The 24,406-nt window shown below is 38.9% G+C and overlaps 1 protein-coding gene across 1 annotated transcript in view; it reads left to right on the plus strand.

The window, feature by feature from the left end:
* Positions 1-24,406, plus strand: part of phlpp2 (PH domain and leucine rich repeat protein phosphatase 2) — a 173,344-nt gene that overhangs the window by 114,792 nt on the left and 34,146 nt on the right. Inside the window, exons 9-15 of the mRNA XM_043706826.2 lie at positions 8,153-8,355; positions 10,250-10,310; positions 10,664-10,759; positions 14,162-14,317; positions 17,263-17,463; positions 18,315-18,477; positions 20,228-20,358. Of these exons, the coding sequence (XP_043562761.2) occupies positions 8,153-8,355; positions 10,250-10,310; positions 10,664-10,759; positions 14,162-14,317; positions 17,263-17,463; positions 18,315-18,477; positions 20,228-20,358 (1,011 nt within the window). The remainder of the gene's footprint in view (positions 1-8,152; positions 8,356-10,249; positions 10,311-10,663; positions 10,760-14,161; positions 14,318-17,262; positions 17,464-18,314; positions 18,478-20,227; positions 20,359-24,406) is intronic.

Here is a 24,406-nt window from a genome sequence, read left to right on the forward strand (position 1 = left end):
TACAGCATGGAAACAGACCCTTCAGTCCAACCTGTCCATGCTGACCAGATATCCCAACCCAATCTAGTCCCACCTGCGAGCACCCAGTCTATATTCCTCCAAACCCTTCCTATTCATATATCCATCAAAATGCCTCTTAAATGTTGCTATTGTACCAGCCTCCACCACATCCTCTGGCAGCTCATTCCATACACGTACCACCCTCTGCTTGAAAAAGTTGCCCCTTAGGTCTCTTTTTATATCTTTCCCCTCTCACCCTAAACCTATTCCCTCTAGTTCTGGACTTCCCGACCCCAGGTAAAAGACTTTGTCTATTTATCCTATCCATGCCCCTCATAATTGTGTAAACCTCTATAAGGTCACCCCCCAGCCTCTGATGCTCCAGGGACTTCCCTTTTATGTTAAAGACAATTGCATGTATGTAAGCACAAAAATAAGTTAGCTGTCAGAGCAAATAACGGAAAGGAACATGATGTTTTGGTGACAAAAGAGAACTGGTTCATAAAGGGCAGTTCTGGGTACTGGAGACTTCACTTAAAGTTGTGGTCATGTTCTTGAACCCTTTAACTTGCAGTGAAACATTGGTTTCCAGATTAATCAACAGTAGAATTGGGAGTTTGGATTTTCTGGATAGGAAGTTGCTGAGGGACCTATGTGTAATACTGTATGGTATATGTGCAGTACTGTGTACTCTTAGCTGAAGTAACTTGCAAAATGAATAACTGAATATCAAAAAAAAATTACTGTTCAGTTAGAATTTTTCAGAACAGAATAGCAATTTAATGTCATGTGTATTTTTACAAAAACTAGTGAAATGTTTTATAAGTTACCATATATGGCACCTCCACAAATGACAGAAGTCATTGATAAGAAAGTATAAATTAAGGCAGAGTTCATCTCTTATCTCTTGACTACCTTCTCATCAGGAAATATATTAACATATTATAATTTGAAACTACATTCTCAAACCCTACATTAGTAAAATCACCTTAAAAGTGAAATACATTTTTATATTTAAAAATTTGAGCACTGTAAATTAGTGTTACAGTCAGCCAGGACTAGCTGCGCCAATCAACTTCTGCCACGAGAAATACTTTTACTGTGAAGGAACTATCTCTTCTTGAAGGGTAGCCTGTTGTTCAATTTGTGTTTCTGCAAACAACTTTTGACTCCACTGTATCCAGCCCAGCTCTGTTTTTGATAACTTAAGTTAGCTCTCTGCCAGTTGATTATTCTTACTCTGGATTTACAAATGTTATTTTCCATTGTCATCCTAAACCCAATCATGCAATCATCGCTATCTCCTAAATCCTTGCCAACTGTTACTTGATCGACTTGCCGTCCGTTCCAAGAGCCAGATTTCTCAGTGCTTCCTTTCATGTTGAGCTTGGTACCTGTTGCCGAGGGGAATTCTCCTGAACAGATTATACGATGCAGGAGCAGAAGTAAACATTCAGTCCATCAAGTCTGTTCGACCATTCAATGAGGTCATGGCTATTCTAATGATCCTTAACTCCACTTCCCTGCTTTTTCTCCATAACCCTTGATTCACTTACTAATTCAAAATATATGTATCTCAGCCTTGAATATATTTAGCAATGCAACATTGACAGCTTTCTATGAGAAAGAATTCCATGAATCAACGTCACTCTGAGAGGAGAAACTCCTCCTCATCTGTTGTTGGGTGATCCCTTATTCTGAGTTTATACCTTGGAGGTTTAGACTTGCCCATAAGTGGGGGAAAACCTCTCCATATCTATCCTATAAACCCCTTGGTAATCGTATATGCTTCAAAAGATCTTCTGCCATTTTTCTAGACTCTGAGTTCAGGCCCAACTTATCCAACCTCTCCTGTTAAAATCCCTCTACACCTGGAATCAATCTACTGAACCTTCTCAGGACTGCCTCCAGTGCCGGTATATTTTTCTTTAGATGAAGGACTGAAGTGTTCACAGTACTCCAGATGTGATCTGATTAGTTCCTTGTATAGTTTTAGCAACACCTCCCTATTTTTATACTCTGTTCCCAACTGAATCTCTGAATGCTTATCCTTTGCCACCATTTCCACTACCACAGTCCCAGTCCATGTATGGGTACTCAAAGTCCCCCATTATAACTATGCTGTTTACACTTCTGCATATTTTTCTTGCAGATTTGGTGGTGGGAACAGGGTACTGAGTTAAATGATCAACCATGATTATTATGAATGGCGCAAAACTTGAAGGACCTACTCCTGCTATTTTCAGTGCATCTATGGGGATGAACCACATTCCAGAATGCGAGGTGTTAGGTTAGATAGGAAAGGAAAGAAAGGAAAAGTGGCAATATTAATTAAGGAGAATGTTTTGGTTTTAGAGAGAGAGATGCCTGGGCAGTTTCAAAGTCCAGGGATACGTTGTGGAGGGTTGGATGTGTGGGATTCTATTCAGCGGGTCACTGCAGCCTTGATGGGCTGAATGGCATCTACCTGCACTATAGGCAGCCTATGATTCTATGATAAGGTCTATTTGACTAAGAAATAAAAGAGATATTATTACACTGATATATTACTAATGATAACCATAGGCCACTAAACAGCCGGAAGAGGAGGAAATTTGTTGAAGTGCTTAAACCATAGAGTAATGATAATTGGGGACTTCCATTATCCTAATGTAGACTGCTATAGTAATAGTGCAAAAATTGAGGTTAGAAGTGTTTCTGATCAGTATGTTTCCAAACCTTTAAGGTAGGTTAGATTGCTACATCTGATTCTAGGGATGAGATGAATTGTGTGAATCAAGTATCAGTGAAGGAACATATTGCAAACAGCAATGATGATATGAAAAAGTTGAAGTTAACCTTACTAAAAGGGGCAACCTAGAATAAAAATAATTAATTGGAAAAGAGCCAGTTTTAACTGGGTGACCATGATTCTACTGCATGTGAATTGGAATCAAAGATTGGTAGCCAAAGCTCAAGGAAGAGATGATTCAATCAAGGTACATTCACATGAAGCAATATAGGACAAACAAAGCTGGACATCCCTGCATAACCAAAGAGAGAGTAAGATCAGGCAGACAAAAATACATATGACAGATGCCACATTAATCATGAGCATCAGAATCAGGCTGAATTTAGAAATTTCAGAATAGAATTAAAAAGCAAAGAGAAAGTATGAGAAGAGGCTGGCAGCCAACATAAAGGTTAATCCCAAAATCTTTAATAGATATATAAATAGTAAGAAGATAGTTGGGGCTGATTAAAGAGTGAAAGGCCAATCCATGCACAGAGGCAGAGGACATGGCTGAGATACTAAATGTGTACTTTGCAGTTTGTTTTAACCAAGGAAGTTGATACTGCCAAATTCGTCATAATAGTTAGACTATTGTTTGGACTAAACTTTAATAGAAGATTCAGTAGAAAGCCTGGTTGTACTTAAAGTTGTTATCAGGACTGGATGGAGTATAAAAAAGATACTGAAGAAATTGTGGAGGTATTGGCCGGAAATGTGCTGTTTTCTAATGTGGTATAGAGCTAAAGAATTGGAAACATTAAGCCTTCTTCAGAAAAGCAGGTAAATCCAGAAATTAAAGGCCGGTCAATTTAGCCTTGGTGGAAAAGCTTTTAGGAGCAACGATCCAGAACCAAGCAAATGGGATAGCTCAAAATTGAACATTCATCAACTACAATCTGTAGGCTGATGGCCCAACAAATCCTTCTTTCAATTAACCCTGATTCAATGAGGAGAATGTGCCATGTGCTACACCAGGCATACCTAAAAATAAGCTGCTAACCTAGTGAAGCTACAACACTGAACCATTTCCATGCTAGACAAAGGTAAGCAATCCCATAACCAACGGATAAACAAAGCTCTGCAATTTTGCTATATCCACTCATGAACAGTAATGGACCATTAGCTAACCAGAGGAGTTGTTTCAACAAATATACTTATCCTCAATGATTGGGGGGACCCAGTAGATTGATGCCGAAGTGCTTAAATGTTTACAACTCTCTTCACCCAAAAGCTCTGAGTTGATGATCCATCTTAGCCTTTTCCTGAGGTCCCTAGCATCACATAGAGTCATAGAGATGTACAGCATGCAAACAGACCCTTCGGCCCAACCCGTCCATGCCAACCAGATATCCCAACCCAATCTAGTCCTACCTGCCAGCACCCGGCCCATATCCCTCCAAACCCTTCCTATTCATATAGCCACCTTCAACCGATTAGATTCACTGCCTGTAATATCAAGAAATGGCTGACGATGCTGGATGCGAAAAAAGTAATGAGCAAGATCCTAGCTTGTAGTACTGGGCACTTCTACTTCAGAACTAGCTGCATCCATATCCAAATTGTTTGAATACAGCTATTATATTGGCATGTAGATCTTTTGTATTCACCCTGTTCTGATGTTGTTATACATCATGTAGACAAGGTGGTTAAAAAGGCATTTGGCGCACTTGCCTTCATTGCTCAGTCCTTTGAGTTTAGGAATTGGGAAGTCATGTTGAACTTGTGCAGGACCTTAGTCACCCAGTTATAGGAAGTATATTATCAAGTTAAGAGGGTTCAGAAAAGATTTACCAGGATTTTGCCAGGTATTGAAGGATTGAGTGAGAAATAATGGCTGGATAGGCTGTGACATTTTTCACTGAAGCGTAGGAGGTTGAGAGCCAATCTGACAGAAGTTTATAAAATAATGAGAGGTATAGATAGAATTAATGGTTGCTGTCTTTTCCCTAGGATGGGGAATCTCGAGACTAAGGGGGCACATTTTTAAGGTGAGAGGAGAGAGATTTTAAAAAGTCGTGAGAGGCAAATTTCTTTACACAGAGTGGTTCGCATGTGGAATGTACTTCCTGAGAAGGGAGTACAATTACAATGTTTAAAAGAAATCTGGACAGCTACATGAATAGGAAAGATTTGGAGGGATAGGGGCCAGGAGTAGGCAGGTGGGATTTGTTTAGTTTAGTTTAGGATTATGTTCAGCATGGACTAGTTGGATTGAAAGATCTGTTTCCATGCTGTATGACTCAACAACCTCTGGAGCAAGTGGTACTTGAACCTGGACCTCCTGGCATAAAGGTAGGGACATTGCTACCTTTATTAAAGAGCCTTGTTAAATATTGGCATCTATGTATTTTCTAATCACCCTGTTCAGAGAAATTATTACTTATTTCTGGAGCAGGTGGGACTTGAACCCCAGCCTTCTGGCTCAGAGATGGGACACTGCCACTACTTTACAAGACCCCCAATAATTGCATCTGTTCAGTTATGTGGAAATTTGCTCAGGTGTATCCTGTCCACAAGGAACAGGACAAATTAAGAGAACTTTTGTGATGTGGTAGTGTCCCTACCTCTGAGCCTGGAGACCTGGGTTCAAGACCCAGCTGCTTTAGAATGGGTCATAACATGCCTGAACAGATTTATTAAAAATAAAACAAATCCCATCCAAGAGGACTCTTGTAACGCAATAGCAGTGTCTCTACCTCTAAGCCAAGAGGTCAGGTCCAAGTCCCACTGGCAAATTGGAAGTTGGGGGAATTGAAGGTGGCTGGGAGGTGTTAGGGCAGGGGTGGGGAAACCTGCGGCCTTCTAGGCAATTGTGCGTGGCCTTTTGAATGAATCCAAATTTTGCAACATGCACGAAAAATGCTTTCTTGCTTTTCAACCACTTATTGCTGCGAATTTACATTCTCCTACTTAACCAAAATCAAGGCGCCCTTAAGGTCACAAATGACGGATACCCATCTAGAGAATCAGCTAAAACTGCAGATCTCCATGCTGCAGCCAAATATTCAAATGCTTTCCTACAAAAAGCAGTCACAACACAATCATTAAAAGGTTAGTTAACTTTAGAATTAACATTTTTTTCTTTTTTTTAAGTTAGTATATTGTAGTTAGATTTTTACAAAATAATTTGAATTTTGAAGAATATATAATTGAAGCTTCTTGGATGCGGCCTTATTAGATTACAACTAACATAATGCGGCCTTCCAACATGAAAAGGTTCCCCACCTCTGTATTAGCGGAAGCTTTCTATTGATTGGAGTATTAAAATACATAAGGTGAAACGAAAACAGAAAATACTGGAGAAACTCAGTAAGTCTGGAAGTATCTTTGAACAGGGAAACAGAATTGATGCTTCAAGTCTGGCACATCTCCCCTTCAGAAAGGAAAGAGGTTGGAAATTAGTGACTTTTATGCTGTTAACAGAGGGGGAAGAAGAGCAAATTGAACAGATGGTGAAGGTGCCCAGAACAAAAGACAAAGAGAGTGCTAATGGTGGTTAGGGACAAATGAAAATGTAATTAGGTGTGAAAAAAAGCAAATGTGTCTGTTCTGCTGAGACATGGGATTTGAGTGAGGAAGGTAGTTTGTCCCATATCTATCAGTTTTGGATGAGAAATAAATGTTGGTCTGCCAGTGGCAACTACATCCTATAAGTGAATAAGAAGAAGGATTGAAATATTTGGAACTCCAAGGCCATTTTAAAATTTAGTCTTTGTCAGATCATTGCATAACAGTGATGAGGCCATTTCTGAATGCTTTCAAGAAACTTATGAAATTGACTTGCAAGTCTCTGCTGATAAATTTCAGTGTTAACACCTGTCGATCATAATATTAAATAAATATTCATCTTTTATCCCTTCCTTATTTGGAGGCCTGTTAGCCCAATTCACTGGATAGCTAGTTTGGAGTGCAGAGCGCTGCCAGCGGTGCAAGTTCAACTCCTGTACAGGCTGAGGTTACCAAGAAAACCCTGCCTTCACAACTTCTCCCTTCACCTGAGGTGTGATGACTCTCTGGTTAAACCACTAACAATAGTCTCTTGCTAATGAAAGAGCAGTTCTCTTGGACTAGGGTGACTTTTCCTTTGCCTTATTTTTCAATTAATTTTATATGTATTGAACAACACTAATAAAAATATATGGAGTGGTTAAAAACATTTAGATAGATGGAAAATATGTTTTCCTTTAAATATGTATTTGTCATTGTAAAGCTGGAGATTTGTAACTTTCTAACATGAAATTTTCTTTTTTGCTTGTCAATTTAATTCGACAGCGCAAGAGCTAATAACATATACTGACCCTTAAATGCTGCATTAAAATGAAGTTCTGATCCTAGATGAGATCTTAGAATGCTTGAGTTGGAAGCTTATATCGACTAACTTGAGTTGATGGGCATTGGGCTACAATTCCTAGTGAAGGCTCTCTGAATTTTCCAGTGTTCGGCTGGGTGTAAATGAATCTGTAACACTATTCAACAGGAAAGTATTTCTCCTCATGTTTTGGTACACATGTTGTTTCTTTGATTAAAAACAGACATCCTAATCATTTATCTCATTTGCTGTTTGAGAGACACCAGCAATGCACAAATCACCTGTGTTGAATATAGTTTGGAGTAGTAGTTTGAAATGTCCTTTTGGTGTCTTTAGACACTTTTTTTTTCTTAACTAGATTTCATTCTTCCTAATTGAAAAGCAGGGTACTTTGGATGCTGAAAATCTGACCTATAAACAAAGTGCTAGAAAGAACTCAATAGAAAAGGCAGCACCTATAAAGACAAAAAAATAAGCAGATGCTGCATGACCCGCTAATTCTTTTTTTCAAGCATTTTATCTTTCATTCTCCTTGTCTACGTTCTTGCTATTTCTGTTGGAAAATAACTGATCTATATATAACAACACAGTACTAATTTATCAGGCATTTCCAATAATACTGGTTTTTACAGCTGCATCTCATCTGGTTCAGATCTGACATTCACCAACTTTAAGAATTTAAGAAAAATGCAAGACCAAGAAGAGAATTATGGAGATTTCCCACATCAGAAATTGTGCCAATTTGTAAATACCTTCAGATATTTACTTAGCTGGTTTTTAATCCATTTTACATAATTTTATTTTAGAAATTCAAATGTCACTTATTTAAAGTTAGATGCCATGTATTGAATAACTTTTCTTGCTCACTTTGTCATATCTTTGAAATACCATCTGGTAAATTTCTTTTTAGTTGTAATTTAATCAGAATTATATCTGCTAAATAATCCTGATTGTTGGTGCAAGTAACAGGCCCAGAATTTAAATTTTATGCTTTAGTTTTTACTAACCCTTTTAAGAGCACAGTTTATTTTTGGCTTTCATCAACATTTTTCTTTCTTTCTGTTTATTAGGTTGAATTCAATTAAGACTGTAATAATGGACAGCCTAGAAGCTATTAATCATGTAACTTACCTGGATTTACGAGACAATCTGCTGACTGAACTTGATTTAAGTGTAATTGCGAGTATTGAACATCTGCATTGTGAGCGCAACAATCTGACCACTCTCACATTAAGTGGATTCTCTTTGAGGACATTGTATGCTGGTTCCAACCGTGAGTCAATCCATTTTGAACTATTTGGCCACTTTCTATTAAGATTTTAAAGACTGAATGACTACTGGTTTAAATGACCATAATAATTTGTAGTACTGAAATTTTAAAATTAGTTTAGATTAGATTCCCTACAGTGTGGAAACAGGCCATTTGGCCCAACAAGTTCACACCCATCCTCCGAAGAGTAACCCACCCAGATCCATTTCCCTCTGACTAATGCACCTAAACACTATGGGCAATTTAACATGACCAGTTCATCTGACCTGCACATCTTTGGATTGTGGGAGGAAATGGGAGCACCTGAAGGAAACCCACGCCAACACAGGGAGAATGTGCAAACTCCACACAGACAGTTGCCTGAGGTGGGAATCGAACCTGGTTCCCTGGTGCTGTGAGGCAGCAGTGCTAACCACTGAACCACCGTGCCGCTCTGAAGGAGGCCATTTGCCTGAATAATTTTAAGTACTAGCTCTCCAAATGAGCAGTTAACCAAGTGCCCATTTCTCTGCCTTCATCCCAAAACCCTGCGATTTCTTTCTTTTCATGGAATTCTTTTCATTTAATTCCATTTTGGCTCCTTGATTGAACCTGCCGATATTCCAGATTCTAATTGTTTGCTGCTTGAAATGATTTGTCTTGTTGCTATTCTTTTTGTAGCAAATTGCCTTGAATCTGTGTCCCCTCATTCTCGATTCTTTCATGACTGAAATGGTTTTACCTCATCTACTCTGTTCAGATTCTTCACGACTTCACATACATCTATTAGATCTCGTCAGCTTTCTTTTCTCGAAACAAACCAGTTTTGACTTCTCCAACTGATGTTTGTGTTCGAAGTTCCTCATCCCAGGAACCGTTCCCATTAATCATTTCTTCATAGTCAAAACTAGAAATTATTGGAAAAACTCAGTGGGTCTTGCAACATCTGTGGAGAGAAATCAGAGTTAATGTTTCAGTTCAAGTAACCCTTTCTCATTTTGAGTCAAGTGGCACAGGGTTACTTGACCTGAAACATTAACTCTGATTTCTCTGCACAGATGCTGCCAGACCTGTTGAACATTTCCAGCAATTTCTGTTTTCGTCTCTGATTTACAGCATCTGCAGATCTTTCAGTTTTTAATCACTTTTTCATATTCTGTAATGCCTTCACATCATATACGTTTAGCACATCCTTACTGTTGTTTGACATGTCGTTATTCATAAAACCTAAGCAATTGTAAGCTTTATTCATGATTCTCTGTGCCTTTCCTACCTTCAATTATCTATGTGCACATGCATGCAAGTCACTCTGCTTCAACTCTACCTTTAGAGTTGTACACTCTACTGTCTCTCCATTTTTTTTTTCTACTAAAATGAATCACTTTGCACCTCTTAGCATTGAATTTCATCTGCCACTTGACAGTCCAGTCTATCGACTAGTCTTATATTCTTTGGAATTCAAATTTACCTTCCTGATCCAAACACTGACCCCTGGGGACCTTGCACAACAAACTTTCCTTTAGTCTGATGAACATCCGTTAACAACTATTACCTGATTCTTGTCACTGAGACAATTTAATGTGCATATTGCAGCAGTTCTTTAAGTGCACAAGTTATAAATTGCTCACCAGTCAGTTGTACAGTTCACAAGTCTGTTATGTAATATGAATTATTATAGTGTGGATTTCAGGACCCATGGACAATCCAAGTGAGCTATAGATTTACTGGAAGTTCCCTAGACTGGGATAGCTTAAAAAAAGTCCCCTTTTAATTTGTTTAAAACTGTTTTTTTGTACTCCCATGTATGATGTAATCAGGAATGAAGACCTGAGAAGTAATGAGTGATCTGTTTATATTCAACTTGTAGTCTCATTATTGACTAGAGTTTCTATTAAACTTATTTTGAATGTTTGCTTAGAATTGACAACACTGAGCATCTATCCACTTCCTGGTCAACTGGTTCATCTTGATCTCTCCAGGTGGGTATAAATCTGTCTTCATGTTGGCATTGCTTTTTTAGTAAATTACCTAAAATCTATGCCCTCTCATTCTCAATTCTTTTGACTGGTGGTTTTGTCTGATCTACTCTGTCCAGATCCCTCATGATTTTAATTACTTCTATCAAATAGTTTGTCAGCTCTATTTTATCCAAAAATGTATGTGTAAATGTACATGTACTCTGAAAATAATAGACATTTCACATAATACATCAGTAATTTTAAAATGTTCACCGCATATTGGTGAGTTAGTTTATGTTTTACAAAATATTTTTTCAGGTAAAAATCAGAGATTTATTGGACTATGATCAAATGATCTTGTTTTATCTCAATAGGAACAAACTAGAATCTGTGCCTGACTGGGTATGTGATGCTAAGAAACTTGAGCTGCTGGATGTCAGTCATAACCTGATTGCAGAATTACCTATGAGGTGAGAAAGGACGAAAGTGCTCAACTGATATTTATGGATTAAGGCACAGAAGATTTCTTAATAAACTCATGTCACTACTTGCTGCCCCCCTCAAGCTTCTATAGTTGTCTTAAGGACTTCATTTATCAGATGAAGCAAGCATGGAGCCAACAATTTGGAACCTGGTTTTGGTCTGAAAAGCTGGATATCCTGACTGGTTTCACTAATGCTATTTGTGAAGAAGCACTTTACTTTAGTTTAGCATTGTTGATAACATTGATATCTTTGGACTTTTGTAGGGATTGATCATAAATGATTTTATTCATAATCTAGGCTGGCAAGTATACTGATTGGCAGTTTTGAGTTGTAGGAGGAGCTGTTTTATGTTGAAGCATTTAATCAGAATCCTGTTATCCACTTAAAATCTTAGAATTCTTTTTAAATAAAAAGACTTTCCTGGTGTTCTTGCAAAATTTCCTCCTTCAATCAAAACAACTAAATGCTGATTATTGGATTACTCGTCCCTTTACTACAAGTGCCACTTGTTAGGTTCCTGCACATCCATTGAATGAATTATTTGGAGAAATTTCAATATAATGAAGCAGTAAGGTGTATTATTGAGAATTATGAACACATGCCTGCCCTGAAGTTCCTGCTACATAGACAAAAGGTTTGAAGATTCTGGAAGACCTGTTTGTAGTTCCCTTATGTTAGTATCACACTGTGTCTTTTCTCTTTAAGTCTTTCTTTCATAATCTTTCAGCTGCTCCTGCTATTTTTGTTTCTCTGTTACTTTCTTCCTATGCCTATTATAACTGCCCTTTGCATTCTTTTAGTGTGTACCTGTCTTGCATTTTTGCCCCCAAGTGTAGATGAAATAAGTGAGAATCAGGGAAGGTAGTGAACATGCATTTATATGATACCTTTCACAACCTCAAAGCATCTTAGAATTGTAGAATCCCGACAGTGCAGGAAGAGGTCACTTGGCCCATCCAGTCTGCACCGACCCTCCCAAGAGCATCCCACCCAGATCCAGACATACCACCCCCCTCCATCCCCATGAACCCTTAATCCACCTAACCTGCACATCTTTAGATTATAGGAGGTAACTGGAGCGCACAGTGGGACCCATGCAAACCCCTCACAGACAGTCGTCCAAGGTTGGAATTGAACTGGGTCCTTGGTGCTGTGAGGCAGCAGTGCTAACCACTGAGCCACCATGTTGCCAAATAGCTTCTTTCTCATTGATGCATTTTTGAAATCTGTTCACTATTGTAATATAGGAATCAATGCAAACAATTCTGGTTCAGTTAGGACTCAAAAATGAACTAATATTTTTGATTGAAGGATAAGTATTGGCTAAGACATCAATAGGACTCCTCAGCTCTTACTGAATAGCACCATAGAATCTTTTATGTCATCCTGTGAGCACAGGCGGGGTATAGGATTAAATTGATAGATGACATTGAAGGTGGTGCAGCACTTACACAATATTACCCTAGATTTCCAGCCAGAATTATACACTGAAATATAGCTGAAGCTGGAAGTCATGATTTGTTTGTCTTTGAAGTGGTAGTACTATCACTGAACAAAAGTTGACATATTTGGAAATCTGTCCTTAAAGACTGTGGGTGCTTAGTTGATGAGCATCTTCAAGCCTGATGTTGATAGAATTTTGGGAGCTAGTGGAATCAAGGATAAGGTAGGAAAATGAAGTTTCTGTAGGGTTCAACCATGATCGTATTTGGGGGATGGATGGTGATTGAATGAGAGTGTCACTCGTCTAGTAATCTGGAAGCCCAAATGAATGCTTTTTGAGCACATTCAAATCCCAGCAGATATTTTATATTCATTTAGAAGTCTGAAGAAGAAAGGTAATCTCATTATGGTGAACACAACAACAATCAACAGTTATTTTTAAAAAAAAAACGATCTAGTTCAGTGATATCCTTTAGCGAAAGAAATTTGCCATCATACCTGTCTAGCTGCATGTGATTCCAAACCCATGTGAAAGTAATTGATTATTAACTACCCTCTGAAGTGGTGACTCAGTTCAAGGGTAATTAGGATGGGCAATAATTGCTGGCCATAACAACGATGCCGATATCGAACTTGTATTCGTGGAAAAAAAAGACACATTTTGACGGAGATTTTCATCTTGCATTGATCAGGACAATTTGCAAGAATTACCAAAGCAAAGGAAAAACAGTGTTTACATCATGTCATTTATGGTCTTTAAATGTGCCCAATTTGCTTTACTCTTCATTTGAAGTATCTCACAGGTTTGAGCATCCCGCTGTTACACGTAGCTATTATGTAGTCTTAAAGTGAGTGATATTCATCATTGACAGGATGCAGCTGACAAACCAAAACATTATATTGCCTATTCACAAATAAGGCGCATTTTGAATTATGAATTCCGTGTGTTGGTATGATATTAGATATGTAGATTGAAAAACTGGCAGATTGGATCAAACAGCATATCCTTTAGACTGTTTGCAATAGCATGGTACTGACTGTATCCAACTTGCCCATGCTTGCAAAACTCACAACAAGCTGCTCATCGTTCACAATAATTTTGTGATTGGATATAGTGACTAAATAATTCTGACTCTGCAAAGAATTATGCTTACAAAGAACTTAAGGTTGTCAGTCAGACTTGCAAAGTGGTGCACTTGCACATACTGGAAGCTACATATATTAATGCCCAGGGCCCTCTACTTTGTAGACAGAAAGAATAGCAGTATTAGAAAAAGAAAATTAATGCAGAATGCCCACCTGATTATTTGGTCTATACATTCTTAAAACTGTGCCTGAAAGAATATTCTTGTATTCTTTTGAATTTAGCTTATGGACAGGTGAAACTGGCAGTGGAAGACTAGAAAGGAAGTTGCTATTTGCCTTATGCATGCTATTGCTCTGCTTCACCTCAGTCCAATGTAGCACTTTGTTCTAGACACAAATGTGGTGTAGTCTTCCAGTGGGGGTGAGTGTATCAAAGATTAAGGTTTCTGATGTTTATGGATGGGGAAACATTGGATTGATTGAAATGTAGAATAAAAGTTTATTTGGGAAATTCTGTATTCTTTGGGGGTGGAAGTGATGAATTACGTAATAAAGTTTATTTTGACAAGACCTAGCAAGGTGCTGACTGGATCCTAGAAAATCTCTTTATAGACATGAAATGGGGACAGGATTAAATTTATGGTACTTTCTTTAGGATTAAAAAAATCATTTGAGTTCACATGGAAATAATGTCTCTTTGGACATACTACAAGTGTCTTGCTGGTACCCGTATAACCATACTGCCACATGAAGCTTCTGGCTAGGAGGGGAGAAAACAGAATGTGGTAGGGGTACCTCATAAACAATGTAACTTTTATACATAATGTTAGAAAAATATTTTGTCTTTGTTTGCCTCAGATTACTCTGCAGCTTGAGCCTTCAGAAGTTATTCGTTGGGCACAACCATCTTCAGAGTCTCCCCAGTCACCTGGAGCACACACCCCTGGAAGTTTTTGATGTACAACATAATCAACTAAGTGACCTTCCAGAGTTACTTTTCCTCAAGGCTTTGAAGTAAGTAAAACATTTTGAGTTATGTGAAGGGATCTGTGTGTAACTAATTTTTCAAATTATTTAATACAATTTTAATTAATTTGTTGTCATAACAAATTTGTAAGAACTGTAACGTAAGTGGAGATGTTCTGATCTTGTTTATTTCCTTTGTTTAAGCCTACCACATTCTTTAGCTTAAAAGTGATATTTTCGAAACATGGAAATGGATGCTGCATTTGTCTTGTGGTGTTATTTGGTTGATTTTTTTTTCCAGTGTTACCAGTATGGCTAAAATTTAGATTGTTATGAAATGATGAGGTTATGAAGTGAGGTTTATTACCCTCACGATACTGGTGCACATAGTTGCATGAATACAAGAGTGTCAAACAACTTACTAACTAATGTTTTTGTTTCTGAAAACTCAAACTCAAATCACAAATTAACATTTATACTCCCGTCTAAAGTTTAGTGACTACTATGTAAGTTTATTTGAAATAATTAATAGACTTGGTGTAATACAAATAATAAGTGAACATGTTAAAAAAAGAGAAACTAACTCATCAACATTATGTTTTAAAAACTGCTTCAGTATATTGGTTTGGTCATTATGAACTTTAAAAAAAAAACGCTGCAGTCTTAAATCATCTGTGAGGATCTCCAGAGGAGAGAAGCTCAGGAACAGTCCTGGAAATAATAGCTTTATATAGAGTGATGAGATCATAACATGGGGAAGGATAGAGACAATGTCAAGAGTTGATGTTTGGCTTCTGCTAGGTGTAGGTAAGCAAGATAGGTAACAATAGCACCATTCTTGTCATCAAATCTGCTGACAATGTTAGGGTGGATGACAGAATGATTCTGCAAGCTCAGAGCTTAGTCGAGGAGCTAAGTATTAGGAAATGGTTAAGTCCAGAGGTAACTAAAACATGAATGAGGATTCTGGTAGTAGATGAGCTGAAAGAGACTTGTATAGAAGCAAAATACTGTGAAAGCTGGAAATCTGATACAAAAACAGAGAATACTGGAGAAACCCAGCAAGTGCAGCAGCATTTGTGGAGAAGGAAACACAGTTAATGTTTTGAGTCCAGTATGACTGCAGAACTATAGTGTCATATTAGACTCAAAACATTCACTCTGTTTCTCTCTCTATAGATGCTGCCAGATCTTCTGAGTTCCTCCAGCATTCTCTGTACTTGTTTGTGAAAGAAACTTGTGTTGCTTGCTCAAATAGAAACATAAGCAGTTTGTATTGATGCTTTTCCACACCTAAAGCTACATCCAGTAACTCCAAAAGTTTTCACCATTCTTCATCACTTCTAGAATATTTCAAATAGAAGTGGAAGAATTGTAAATGGAGGATGGTGGTTGTAGGGTCATTCTCATTCCTTCTCTCAGCTTGCTACAATCTTTCCTTTAAATTATAGGCAATACATTACCTGCTAAAAGTCATAAGATGACAAATGTAAATAAATTTAACCACAAACAGGAAGTCATGATTTTAACATTCTGCTGTGCCCTTCCGGGCAGTGAAAACATGAAGTTTTTAATATCATCAGTCATTAAAATGAATCTTTAGAAGTTTAATGTTTCAGTATCACCTGGAAAGTCTATTCCACAGAATGATCTCTTCTGTATTCCACCAATTATTTTGGTGGCATGTGTGTCATTATGCAATGGCAGGTAGCTCTTGATAAATTGTCTAATTTTATGAATAGTGTTATTGAAACATTATAGTTGCTAGGAAGTAATAGCATTTCTTTTAGTGAATGTTCATTAAAAAAAACCATTTATTTCATGAATGCAAAATCGCTGTATCTTTAATTTGTAAATCATTCCAATGCACACTCACTGTTCATTCAGTAATTGATTATTTAAAAAACGCTCCTTGTATTATTTTAAAGTTATCATTTCCTGTTTCCAACATATAAAGTCAAATATTATTTAATTATGATAACAAACTTAATAAATTGGTGTCAGCTAACTTGCACAAATGGGATCTGTTCCTATTTTGTAACTCATTTGAAATCGACATAAATGTAAGATGATTGTGGTTCTTGGAGACCGATCATCTCAGACGTTGCTTCAGGAGTTCCTCAGGCTAGAATCTCAAGTCCAAATATCTTGACCATTCTTCTATCATTGCACAGTGTTTAGCACAATTCATAATGTCTCAAAATGGAGTAGGTTTGAGCAATGTACAGGGTTGGGTTGGCATGTCAAGTAACATTCATCCCACAGAAGTGAAAGCCACTCATTGTCTCCAATAAGGAAAAACTTGACATGCAGTGAAATTACAATTACCAAGATCCCCATCAGCAATGTAAGAGACCCTTTCGATTATAAATTCATCTTGACCAGTCATGTAAATGAAGTGGCTGTTGTAGCAGGTTAGAGTTGATATTAAACAGCTGATGGTTCTTATCCTCTGTCCTGAAAACTTGTAAATCTTGTACAAGGCTGAAAACAGTTATATGATGGAATACTTTGAGCTGCCTGAATGAGTGTAACTGCAACAGCATTCCATAAACTAATCTACAAAATAGTAGCCAGCTTGATTGATGCTTCACATCTAGACATCTATTTCCATTACACACCACCATAATGTGGCTACAGTGTCTGATTTTCTTCCAGGCTTCTTCATCTACCCCTCCAAAGCTCATGTACTCAGCCATCCATATGGGCAAGGGCGGCAGATTTGCGGGAGCATCATCACTTCCAAATTTACTTAAAAGTCTGTCTCAATCCTGACCTGAGGTTATTTTGCCAATCATTCATTTATCATTGAATCAAATTTTTGAAACCCTCTGCCATCAGTATGTGGACTACACTAATTCATGAGAACAGCTACCACCACTTTCTCTACTGGGGATTGACAGTAAATTCTGGCCTTGACCGCAGTGCACAAACTCAGGAATAAAAGAACAAATATTTCAATATCTTGTAAAATTTACTTTGGTTTGTTATAGCTTGCGATGTCTCAATGTATCTGCAAATAACCTGGAATCACTGCCTCCTAGCAGTGAAATTGAAGACAGTCTCAGTGTGTTGCAAGAACTTTATCTAACGGGAAACAATCTGACTGATAAATGTGTCCCAGTGCTGACTGGGCACCCACGTCTTCGGGTCCTTCATATGGCTTACAACCAACTTCAATCATTTCCAGCCAGGTAAAGCACATTTCTCTTCGTAGACGATCTGTTCATCAAAAATGTTGGAATGGTGTATCGAACGTTATACAACTAGAAAGGAAATTGCAGAATAGAGTTCTTTTTAAAACGTCATATGAATAATACTTTACACTCTTAGTGATGAAGGTTGCTGATGTAGCAAAAACACCATCTCTTCATTTGGCAGAATTTGACTGTAAGGGCCTGATCTTACTAGTAGTTGTGTAAGACTACCCAAATTCCTTTCACTTAATCACAGTCATGGACCTTCAAAGAGAGGAGATATTCATTAATTAGATTGTATTGAATTCAAAGCTGGGTATCAGATGTGGAAAAACAAAACGCTAATTTCTTGAAAATATTTTCTTTATAACCTGTTCGGGGATGTTATTACTTCTCTCTGGAGCAGTTGGGACTGGAACCCAGGCCACCTAGCTCAGAAGTAAGGACATTATGACTGTGTCATTAGAGTCTGCTAATCTCCTGAACCTGTTTATCTAATCAACTTGTTCAGAGATGTTATTACACATTTCTGGAGTTGGTGGGACTTGAACCTGGCCTTCTTGGTCCAGGAATAGGGACACTATGACTATGCCACAAGAGCTGCATAGTCTCCTGATTTTTTTTTACTGAACCTTTTTCTAAAATACCTGTTCAGAGGTGTTATTATACACAGGTGGGAGTTGAACCTGGGCCTCCTGGTGCAGAGGTTAGGACACTATCACTGTGCCAGTAGAGCCCCCTAATCTCCTGAACTGTTTAATGATTTAGTAACTTCGCGTGTTTGTTTTAATGAAATAATGAACGTCTATCCCTCTGGTTTGCTAACTAATTTTACTCTTTTCCTTCAGTAAGCTGTCAAAGTTGGAGCTACTAGAGGAACTGAATCTAAGTGGAAACAAGCTGAAAGCTGTTCCTACCACCATCACAAATTGCAAGCGATTGCACACACTCATCGTTCACTCCAACAGTATTGCTGTCTTTCCAGAGATCCTGCATTTACCAGAAATTAAGGTGCAAAGTGTTGTCAGGCTGATTCTGTGATGCTTTGTGTTGTATTTCTCCTCCTCTTCTCCTTTCATCTCTCCCAACTCTACCACATTGTTGTTGGTATTCCAGGACAGGGTATCTTTTGATAGAAAGCTACCATTAACTTCTCCCCCCCTCCACTCTATACAGTATACTATTACTCCATAATCTTATTTACATTTCATATGCTGATATTGCCAAATTTATCGTATATTTTACACGTGGTAACTTAGATGCCTCTCAATAAAGTGCAGCTAATGTACCCCAAGCACGCTCTTGATTTCTGATATATTGAATAAAAATTATGTTTTCTTATTTAAGATATGACGTAGGAAGGAATTGAATAGGGAATAGCAATTTTTTAAAAGAACAAATACAGAGGAACCTTGATTATCTGAACAAGATTGAGTGGGCACGATTTCGTTTGGATAATTGATTATTCGGTTAACTGATACAATGCCTCTTCCCTGGGACTCTGGGTTTTCTGTTAAGTCCGCTCCCTGTTCAGGAGACAAGGCAGCAGCACACCATGTGCGAGCCCCTGCTGTCTTCTACCCCCCCCACCCCCACTCCCCCGCCAGCCCCCAACCATGTCCAACACTGCCTCCCACGCCCCACCTGCCGTCGAAGCCCGCCCCCAATGCCGACCCATCCAATCCCTACCCCTGCCCAACCCTCGCCCACCATCCAGCAACGCCCCATGGTCCACCACTACCCACCGTCTGTGGCTCCACCCAGTCTGACTCAGCTGCCCTGACCCCCTCCTTCAGGGCAGCCAGACTGGACACCAGCAACAAGACTGCTGCTGCCTTTGGGGGGATGAGTCTCCAAATACCACCTGCAAGCACGCACACACACGCAGCCACACACACAACTTTTTACTGAAACATTTTGATAGGTTTCACCTTTGCCCTGTACAGGACAATGTTGAAGAGATTATTGGAGAAGGGGGGTTTAAGGGTACATTCCTGTGTGGAACCCCAGGGAAAGTGTGTGGGGAGAGAGAGATGGCGGGATGTCAGTCATTTGGAGACGCTCCCATCGATGTCTAGGACTGTTGTCAGCAGCATTTCAATAAGCCGAGTTCACTTTTAATCACTGTGAACAAAAGATGTGATCAGTTTTGGAAACACATCTTTGATGTAATATTTCCATGGGGACCTTGAGATCATCTTCGAATAATCCGAAATTCGGTGAATTGATATTTGGATAATCGAGGTTCCTCTGTATACATTCATGAATTTTGTTTTGGTTATAGGGTTGTGAAATTTTACCATGAAGATAAAAATTGAAGAAGTGAGCTTAAGGGGAAAAAAGTCACTGTGGGGAATGGCTAATTATGCCTAGTCTCTTATTATGCAGTTCATAACTGCATTGTTATCTAATTTGGCCGAGAATAGAAACTTAAATCAAAACTTTGTGTATCTCATTGTTGAAGTTTGAAATAGTTAGATGGCAGCAAGTAGCTACTGCAGTTAACTTTGCAGCTTAAAATAATCTGGATTTCTAGTCAAAATTCCTTATCTAGTTGGAATTTGTTTCCATTTCCTTTGCTTATCTATGGATAATTTGAATGAAACTGTATGAAGCAACTGAGTTTATCTATTGGTTATTCAATCACTTGCCTAGTTGATAAGAGATTAAACATGCACCATTGTTTACTTTGTATAAGCAACCATCATTACTACATTGCGTTATGTTACCACTAACTTCAATTTTCTTTATTCTGTTTTAGTTAGTTGATCTAAGCTGTAATGAACTTACAGAGATCTTGATGCCTGAGACCCTGCCAGCCACTTTGCAAGAGCTGGACTTGGCTGGCAACACAAATCTTGTCCTTGATCACAAGACCCTGGAGATATTTAGGTAGGTATCATCCTGTTCATATATCGTCTCAATACTGTACATGTATAGCTTAAACCATGATAAAAGGTTCAGCTGGTGAGGTTGCTTTGTGAGGAGAAGCTCCCATAATAGGATGAGTTTTCAATGACATGTGGCAGCTGGATCAGACACATCCAGGTCCACTATTTCCCATCTGCCTAAGCTGTCCTGCCTCCCAAACCACTTTCAGATAGAATCTGGGTACCTGCTTTCAAGTGGTGGATCGTAAGTCAAAGCAGCTAGAGAGCTTGTTTTAAAATTCGCTTAGAACATGGACATTGCTAGCTGGCAAGCATTTATTGCCTTTCCCTAGTAGTGATTGATACAACTGAGTGGCTTGCTAGGCCATTTCAGAGGACAGTTGAGAGTGAACCACATTGCTGTGGGTTTGGAGTCACATGTAGGCCAGATCAGATGAGAACAGCCTTGAGGGATATCAGTGAGCCAGGCGTATTTTTCTGACAATCAACAGTGGACTCATGGTTATCAGTAGATTCTTGATTCTAGATATTTGTTATGGAATTCAAATTTCACCTTCTGCCACAGCAGGATTCAAACCTGGGTCCCCAGAATTTTAGCTTAGTTTTTAGATTAGTGGACTATCAATAATACCACTACGCTATCTCTTCCCCTAATAAATACTTATTGAGGCTCCTGTCCTGTACTCCTCGAAATTTCTAGTCAGTAGATGCCCCCCCCCACTTGGGCCAGAATACACCCAGTGATGGGTGAGTATCTCCAACATTGTATGGGGTCAGGACTAGCTTTGATCCTGGTGCAGCAGGATCCAACAAGTCTTGCTCAATATTCAGGCTGATGACCTCAATAATATTAGAAGATGTTCTGATGAAAAGCTTTAAAGCAAAAACAGGGAAAAGTGAACAGGTAAAGACCAAAAAGGTGAACAATGTAATAGGGGAGAGGACAGGATTGATTAAACGTTGAAAGAGTTGATGCTAAAACAAATATAAGGCTGAATTTTATGTTCATCCACTATAAGTATGAAGCTGGGTAGAGGCATAAAATGCAGCATGTGGCTTTTGTGCCACAAACCTAAATATACTCAATATATTTTCCATTTTACTGGGGACTTGGGCGGCATGTCCTCTTAGCTGTGAGGCATGTAAGTGGCTAATCAATGATCACTTAAGTTACCTTATCCCACTCTGCTGTTCTTTTTTTATATTTTCTAACCAAACTTGTAATGTGGCTCATTAAAATGTGCTTGAAGCAAGACACATTCACACACGGACCCATTCTGTGCAAACAAACAGAGTTACTCAGGAGCTTGGGAAACCTACAGTTCTCTCTTGGTTCCTACTTGATAATGCTAATCAGTCAACCTGCCAACAAGTCGGCATCCTTTTCTCCTGGAGAATAAATTATTGTGATCCGGAAATTTGACATTCTTGCATATGTCCTGTTGAGGTCAAAATGAAAGCTTTGGCAATACGTCTCTCTTCTCAGAAACGGTAGGTTCTTACATTCGTAGTTGGCAACCAGTTTGATTCTTTACATTGAAACATATAATGCCTCATGTTACATCATCAGTAGCGTCAGTGCTGCAAATTGGGAAAGCAAATATTTTAAAATTCATTCATGGGAAGTGGGCATTGCTGGCTGACCAGCATGTACTACCTGTCCCTAGTTTCCTTGAGAAGTTGGTGGTGGTGAGTTGCCTTCTTGTACCACTGTAGTTCACCAGCTGTAGATTTACCCACAATGCTATTCAGGAGGGAATTCCAAGATTTTGACCCAAAAACAGTGAAGGAATGGTGATGTGTTTCCAAGTCAGGATGGTGAGTGACCTGGACGGCTACTTGCAGGTGGTGGCATTCCCATGTATCGACTGGTCTTGCCCTTCCAGATGGAAGTGGTCGTGGGATTGGAAGATGCTGTCTATGGATCTAAGGTGATTTCTAAAGTGTATCTTGAAGATAGTACAGACTGCTGCTACTAAGCATCAGTGTGGAGAGAGTAGATGTTTGTGGTTGTGTTGCCAATCAAGCGGCTGCTTTGTCCTGGAACGTGTTAAACTTCTTGAGTGTTGTTGCAGCTGGACCCATCCAGGCAAAAAGTGAGTATTACATAAGACTTGTGACTTGTTGATAGTGGGCAGGCTTTGGAGAGTCAGGAGGTGAGTTACTTGCCGAGTATTCCTAGCCTTTGATCTGCTCTTGTAGCCACCTTTTTCAAATAATATACTTTTATTGAATAAAAAAGGATTTTTTGGATATTAGAGCAAATACAAAGCAATATAAAGAAACCCACTAATTACATAAGTAATAACTGATTACTAACAACTATCTAAAAAAAAATGACAATAATAATGATGACCATACAGCTCAACAAAACAAAGTAATAGCCCTCGACCATCGAGAGCATAAATGTATACACATTCATGTGTTCATAGTTCCTCCTCTCTGGATACCAGCTTCATTAAATTGAATTGTCATGGCTTTTTAAAGGCCCTTATTAGTATGGCAGACAAATCTGTGCCCAGGTAGTCCAAAATGGGCTGCCATGTCTTAAAGAAATTCTCAGTTTTATGGTGCACCATACCTCTAAGAAAGTCCAAATGGGTGTGTTCCATGACCAGCTTACGCCAGCCCTGGGGGGTTTTCAGGCACACAGCCTAACAGAACGTTCTTTCTTGCACAAAAAGTGAGGATGCTGAAAAGCTTTTTTTGTGTACGTCTAATGGAAGTGGATTATCAAGGCCAAGAAGAGGATACTGGTTCCATCTCCACCTCTGCCCCCAAGGCCTTCTCTATTTTGCCTCCCACAGTACTCCAGTATGCCTGTAGCCTGTGGCAAGACCAGAGACAATGAGTAAGCCTGCCCATGCTCACTTTACATTTAGGACACATTGGAGATACTCCCATTTTATACCATGAAAGGTGGTCTGGAGCCAAGTGGACCCTGTGGAGAATTTTCAATTGTAAGGTTCTGTTCCAACTCGAGATCCTTCTTGCACTTTTCCAGATATCCTCCCATACTTCAGGAAAGATCTCAACATCCAGCTTCCTCTCCCATACCATACAGAGCCATTTGGACTCTTCTGAGGGACCCTCTCCAATAGGTGATAGACATTGCTGACAGAATGTGTGTTCTCAGCACCCTCTTCACCCTCTGTCAGATTTGTAAAAATCAGTTAGAAGTATGATCTCTTTTTGTATGTAAATTCTAATTTTAAAAAACGGAAGAGGTCCCTATTGGGCAACTCGTATTTCCGAGCCAACTGGTCAAACAACATCAGCATACCCCCCCTGAATAAGTCACCCAAGCAAGACACACCCCTAGCTGCTCACCACTTTAAACCCCGAGTCCATCACCCCAGCTGAGAACCCGGGATACCAACTATGGGTTTAAAAAAAAGACATTTTGGCAATATTGCCCTTGTTCTGACCCATTGCCTTCCACGTTTTAACAGTATTAATAACTATTGGGCTATGGCAATATTCCTTAAGTGTCCTCATTTTGTCCAAGAACAGCAAGCTAGAAGGGGGTATCTTGCCTGAGATGCTTCAATGTCCAAAAAAAATTTTTATTGAAAGAATTTTTCTTTACAAAATTATAAAACTACAAAAATGTGAAAATATAATATTATAACAACAATAAACATGAACCAACTACTATATCCTGTACAAAGAACTCATTACACATTAATAAATAAATAGAACATAGAACAATACAGCACAGAACATGCTCTTCAGCCCACATGTTGTGCCGAACATTTGTCCTAGCTTAAGCACCTATGCATGTACCTATCCAATTGCCGCTTAAAGGTCACCAATGATTCTGACTCTGCCACTCCCACAGACAGCGCATTCCATACCCCCACCACTCTCTGGGTAAAGAACCTACCCATGACATCCCCCCTGTATCTTCCACCCTTCACCTTAAATTTATGTCCCCTTGTATAACACTACTGTACCTGGGGAAAAAGTCTCTGACTGTCTACTATATCTATTCCCCTGATCATCTTATAAACCTCTATCAAGTCACCCCTCATCTGTCGCCATTCCAA

Source organism: Chiloscyllium plagiosum, unplaced genomic scaffold, assembly GCF_037043375.1.
Source record: "Chiloscyllium plagiosum isolate Xiang-an unplaced genomic scaffold, Cpla_swu_hap1 HiC_scaffold_17, whole genome shotgun sequence".
NCBI lineage: Eukaryota > Metazoa > Chordata > Chondrichthyes > Orectolobiformes > Hemiscylliidae > Chiloscyllium > Chiloscyllium plagiosum.